At 43.5% G+C, this 6,359-nt stretch overlaps 1 protein-coding gene across 1 annotated transcript; it reads left to right on the top strand.

The window, feature by feature from the left end:
* Positions 1–288: 288 nt before the first annotated feature.
* LOC138491459 (zinc finger MYM-type protein 1-like) lies at positions 289–5,001 on the top strand. Its single transcript, XM_069617978.1, has 2 exons — positions 289–398; positions 1,223–5,001. Exon 2 carries the CDS (start codon positions 1,336–1,338, stop codon positions 4,168–4,170), a length of 2,835 nt encoding a protein of 944 aa, XP_069474079.1. The 5' UTR covers positions 289–398; positions 1,223–1,335; the 3' UTR covers positions 4,171–5,001.
* Positions 5,002–6,359: the final 1,358 nt, after the last annotated feature.

Here is a 6,359-nt window from a genome sequence, read left to right on the forward strand (position 1 = left end):
TATGTTATGTGATTCATTTTACTGACGTGCAAATATGTGCCGGCGGCGGCCTGCAGAGCTAGTTCCTAGGACAATGGTGCATAACATGCATCCCTCTGAGTTACAGAAGGTTAATGATGAATCGTTGCCGGGCCTGAAGTCATTCTCTAGGTCTGTCAGGTGCAAAGCCTCTGTGGTCCAGTTTGTCTCTGCATGATGCGTGCACCCCAGAACTCTAAAACTCTATTAAAAATTAATATGGTCTGGTGTTGCACAAATGAATCTTTCTGATATTTTGTTATTATTTTCAGACCTGCATCTTCGTGTGGAAGTTCCTTCCTTTCTGTGTTCTCAACGCCAGCAAACAGTACCACCATTGAGCAGCTGACATCCAGCCTTATCTGTGACCGCTGTGAGAGGTAAATGAACGTGAAGCAACATATTGAAAATGTACAGCATATGTTAATGATCTGATCTGTTATTCCATATCTATTTATGCATTGCAGCCTTGTCCTAGTTGTTTCAACACAAAAGATGGCTGTTTCTCTTCCATTTAATCAGAGAACAGCACACAATTAACTTCAAACTGTATGACACTGAACACATGCTTCACTTCAGTTTTTTGGGACCCACAGGTTTCCTTTTTTCTTAGAGGCAGAGTTTGAACAGGTTGCAACTGTTAATCTCTCAAATGTAAAGTATTACCCTGACAGATAGGACTGACCTAAAAGTAAGCTACGAAAATAAATGCTTGAAATCACTGCTTAGGTATGTACTCAGTGCTCCAGATAAGATTTTGAAGTGGGACTATTGTATTCCCTATTTTGTAAACTTGGAAGTAAAATGATTTTTAGGGAGTAAAAATGTAAATCTAGTTCCCCACGGCAGTATTTTGTAAGCAAGTAAAAATGCTTTAACTGAAAAACTGAAAGGTTTTTCTAATAATTATGTTGCACCTAGTTACTCATACACATTAAAAGATCATGTGCATGTCTACCGATCGAGCAGTAATAATAGTACTTTCTTCCTTTGGAACTACGTGCGCTACCTCTCCAAACATCCATGGAACTGTGTGCGTGAAAGAAGGGCTCAGGGTCCACAGTGTTTGTTTCCTATTTTTTGTTGCGAGTATTTGTAATCTGTTTTTCTTTTTGGGGCGTACTCGCTTATTTTCAGGGAGTACAGTGATAAACTTGTAAGCCAAAGCAATACATTTCAGATTTGTCTCCTCTTTGGTATTCAGCGGAAGTGGTCCTCCAAAGAAGAGTGAAGCACAAAAGAAGTCAGGAGGACACTGAGGAATCCATCATTTGCTTGAACAATCGCTTCTGATTTAGCAGTACTAAAAGAACGAACATGTCTACACCTACAGGAAAACCCAAGGATCCAAAACAGAGGTCAATCGTTGATATGTTTTCTCCAAAAGCAAGAGGAGCTGGCCCTACTCCAGGCTCTGATTCAAGCAAGCGCAAGAGGTCTGATGATAACTCAAGTGGCAGTTCAAACACAGCTGCACATGTTGTCCAACCATCGGCCAGCACATCAACTCTTGCTGGCAGCGAAGCTGCTTCTTCAGGTGCAGACAGTGCATCTACATGTGCTGACATTGGTTCACTATCTCCACATGCTGACTCTTTGTCTACCGCTCCACCTTCCTTGGCTGACATAGCATCTCCTTCATTTGTAGTGGCCACTGAAGGCTCTTGTTCACATGCAGACATTGCTGTGACGGTTTCACGTGATGCTGATGACCCAAGCAACACTTCAACGTTCCTGGATAGCGCAGAGTGCTCTTTCAACCCTGATGTTGAGGATTGTTCTTCCCGTATTGGCATGTTTGATGATCCTCCCACTGGTGCTTGCTCTCCCGACATTTCACTCCTCGGGGAGAGCACAAGCAGCTCTTGGTTGCAGAGCGATAACAGTATGCAGATGTGTCTAGCTGAGCAGGGCATTCCAAGAAGATCTCCAGCTCCCAATTTAGATGACAGTGTGGTGACTGATCTGTCCCCAAATCCATGCAGTGACCCTGTACAGCCAAAACTTCCTACATACCCTGTAACTGGTTCCCGTAAGTTTAACGGAGACTACAAAACATATCCTTGGGTGGAGTATTCCGTTCTGAAAGATAAAGTATACTGCTTTGCATGCAGACATTTTGGTTCTAATTCTGGAGGAGGGGGGCGTGCACGTGGCAATGTTCCATTTGTTGATATTGGCTTCGCTAAATGGGAAAAGACACGTCGTTCTTTAAAGATGCACTCAGATTCTGATAAGCATAAGTCTTCAGTTGTAGCTTGGGCAGACTTTAAGTGTGTACAACAGACTACAGGCCCTCACCACTCAATTGTGTCAATGCTAGAAAAGGTTGGGGACCAAGAGATTGAAGAGAATCGTCAACATGTGCTGCAGTTACTAAAGGTTGTATGTGTTTTGGGTCGTCAAGGACTTGCTTTCCGAGCCACAGATGAATCGCAAGACTCCCACAATAAGGGAAACTTCATAGCAATATTGCGTTTGCTGTCTGATAATAATGAACTTCTTAAAGTAAAAATGGCTAGACGATATGGGCACTACACATCTCCAGAGTATCAAAATGACATGATCTCAGTTGTGGCAAATCTTATACGTCAGAATATCGTTAGGAAAGTGACAAAGCACTTTGCAGTGTTGGTTGATGAAACCAAAGACATTTCGCATAAAGAACAGATGAGCTTTGTGATCCGGTTTGTAGATCAAGATGGGAACATTCAGGAAAAAGCCATGGGATGTTACCACATGGAGAAGTTGGATGCCTCCAGTTTAGCTGCAGCCATTGACAAATCTGTACGCAATGCTGGCCTTGACTGGAAGAACTGTGTGGCACAATGCTATGATGGGGCATCAGTTATGAGTGGCTGTTTCAATGGAGTGCAAGCGAAAATAAAAGAAATTGCTCCACAGGCAGTTTACATTCACTGTCATGCGCATCGTCTAAACCTTGCGTTAGTGCAAACTATCACTAACATACAAACAGTGAAGGATTTTTTCTCAACTTTGCAGGCTGTGTATGTGTTCCTTTCACAAAGTTCTCCTCGGCACGAACTCTTTGTAAAAGCTCAAACAGAAAGCGGTCTGGAAGTACAAGAATTAGAAAGACTTTGTGGCACTAGATGGTTTTATTGGTACGCGTGTGTTAAAAAAATACAGGCTCGATTTGAAACCATTATAGTTGTTCTCAGTGTAATAGAATCATCGCAACAACGTGACAAGCAGGCTTGTTCAGAAGCCAGAGGACTTCTCCGAAATATGCAGTGCTTTGAGTTTTTGCTAACTTTGTTAAGTATGGAAGCAATTCTGAAAAAGATTCGTGTGTTATCTGATGAACTTCAGAGAAAGCATCTTGATTTGCCAGATGCGAGTCACCTAATTCAAGTGACAAGAACTGCCCTCGTCAACCTTAGACAAGAATGCCATTGGGTGAAAATCGTCAATGATGCAACGGAATTGGCAGAAAAATGTGGTATTGAAACAGTTGAAGACCACGACCGCAGAGCTTTACCAGTAAGGCACCACCAACTGAGCAGCAAACTCAAAGAATACCTTGTTGGTACTACTGTAGGGAAGAGGCCTGGACATTATGAGCACTCTGAGGATCGAATGCCACAGACTGAACGGATAAAGCAAGAGGTGTTTTTCTGCACCTTGGATAGGTTTGTAAGAGAGTTGGATGCTCGTTTTATAGATAACATGGGGCTTATCAAGGCTGCCGGCATGTTCAATCCAAGGGCTAAAAATTTCTTGGAGGACTCATCTGCAGATCTTCTTGCTCGGCACTACCTAGGGCCCCAAGTAGATTATGCTGCATTGCATTCAGGACTTGACACTGCAAGGGGCTATTTATCTGGCAAGACTTTAGCAGGTATTCACTCTGTCAGGTACTATCTCAATGAATCTCCAAGAGGCTTTTCTGATGTCCTAAATCTGTTGGATCTGGTTCTTGCATTGCCAATTACAACTGCAACAAATGAGAGGTTCTTCTCCTGTTTGAAAAGAGTTAAAAACTATTTGCGAAATAGATGTGGAGACAACAGACTTAGTGATTTGTTGGTAATGGCATGTGAACCTATGGAGGTTGAAGAGGTAAATTTGAGTGATGCCATTGACCGATTTGCTGACATGCGACACAGGAGGTATCCTCTGAAAAGATGAACCATTATATTCTTCGACACTGTTAGATTATAGCTCAATTTTCCAGTTAGGTCTTTCTTTTCAAGTCACGCAGACCTAATCAGCACCACATACAGTCTTCAAAACCATCTGCTACTCTCCTACACTACCAGCCTCTTCTCCTCATGAAGTCAGCCATGATACATCGCTCATGCACTACAACCAGTTTGTCTCATCTTCAAAACACTGCATGGTATGCTGTTGAGTTTAGTCAACATCCTATTTTTTACCAGTGAGCTAAGCAACAATGGACCATTACGTCAGAAACATCATGTGTGTCTTTAAAATGGCATCATCTGCCACACCGCCGGCATCCTACAGATTTTCAGTCTAAGCAACAGCAAGACATTCAATTAGCCTTTTCCTGTGAAGCCAGACAGGCACTACTAGTAGCACAGCCACAAGCATCTGTCAACCGCCAGTCTCTTAGAATCTGAGTAGCCTCCATCAGCATCTTCTTGACAGGTCAGCCAGAAGCTGCAGCACAGCTGGAGTCTTGTGTCATGAAAACATTTGCTATCCGATTCCCGCCTGGCTCTTCTTCATTTCCAGTCAAGGAAGCAATGATGAGCCATCTAAGCAGCAACTTCCATTAAGCCAGTCACCAGCTACCCCACAGCTACAGTTCTGTCTTCACAATGCCAGCACCGTATCCTTGATTTGTAGTCAACCAAGCAATGATGAGACACACCCAGTCAGTGCCCTCTGTTAAAACCAGCCCGGCACCATCGGCATCACAGCCAGTATTCTGTGACCTCAAAACAGCACCTGCCATACTTGCAGCCTCTTCTCTGCCAAACACCTGCAGCTCGACTACCAGAGTTCTGTGACCTCAAAACAGCACCTGCCATACTTGCAGCCTCTTCCCTGCCAAACACCTGCAGCTCCACTACCAGAGTTCTGTGTCTTCTTGATCTGTTGCCATTGAACACTCACAGACCTCTCCTCTGGTTTCCAGTAACCTAAGCAACAACCTGCCTTCGAGTCAGAATCTTCACCTCACATGCCATTGAAACAGCAGCACTGGCACGTCTGTCAAGCCACTGTTCTGCTCAATCTGGTAAGAAACTACATTTTAAGTCTTATGATCAGAGTGAAGGAAGAGCAACTGTTGGGCATTATCCAAAAATCTATATAATAGTACTAATTGTTGGAATGTGTACCATTGTGGTGCGGGGTGTGGAGGACAATGAACATGTAGGAACAGAAACCTAGGCATATAAAGAGTGTTGGTGAGTGTGGGAGTAATGCAAAATGCAGCCAGGATTTTTTCCCCCATAAAATCTGGGCACTGGACTGATGAGGCTTTTGGTACTGAAGTTTGTATCACTCAGTAATGCACTGTATGCCTTGAACACATTTTGAACTAATCTTTTGGCAGCCAAAATAACACAAGCAGAAGAGTCATTAAAAACTAAGGATGCCATACATGTTTTCTGGTGAAATATCCTCCCTCTCCCGTTTTATCCTGGTTTTCCCCTATCCCCATGCCCGCCTATAAATCCCTGTCCCCCCAGAATGTGATTTCGCTATGTAGTCCTGTTGAAATAACAGGGCAGATCCACATAAAGAGGGGATTGGGGTTCATACACTTCACGTGGCAACATGGACCTTGACACTGATACATATGATGATCCATTCTTGTATGAAATGTCACAATACACTGATATCGTAACCATTTTTTTCTTAATGCACTGAGCGATAATGCTTTATTAGGCCACTTCCTGTGATGTCATGGTGGGGGCGTGGTCTAATGACATCACTTCCTGTGGGGTGTGGTCAAATGACATCACTTCCTGTAGGGGTGTGGTCAAATGACATCACTTCCTGTGATGTCACTCTTGGGGGTGTGGCACTGTGATGTCACTTCCGCTACCCCTGGCATTTTGGTGAAATGACGTCCCTGCTCGAACTGGCGCCAGAGCAGAGGCTCCATCCACATCACACATGGATTGCAGTTGCAGTCCCTGTGCATATCGCTAGAAATAGGACATTACATTCCATAACAATAGACATGGGACATTACACGGTCTTGTCTAAAACAATGGTGTCCATAACGTACATATATTTAAATGCACTGCTAGTCTTATAACAAATATTGTTAGCATTTGCAGGCTCTATTGGGGCCTTATTTTTGTGCATCGGTTGTTGTGCCTATGGCTGCTAGGGAG

Source organism: Ambystoma mexicanum, chromosome 10, assembly GCF_040938575.1.
Source record: "Ambystoma mexicanum isolate Mex_15411 chromosome 10, UKY_AmexF1_1, whole genome shotgun sequence".
Lineage (NCBI taxonomy): Eukaryota > Metazoa > Chordata > Amphibia > Caudata > Ambystomatidae > Ambystoma > Ambystoma mexicanum.

Bases quoted from the DNA above. Each gene is read 5' to 3' on its own strand.
- LOC138491459 (XM_069617978.1), top strand. From the start codon at position 1,336: ATGTCTACACCTACAGGAAAACCCAAGGATCCAAAACAGAGGTCAATC.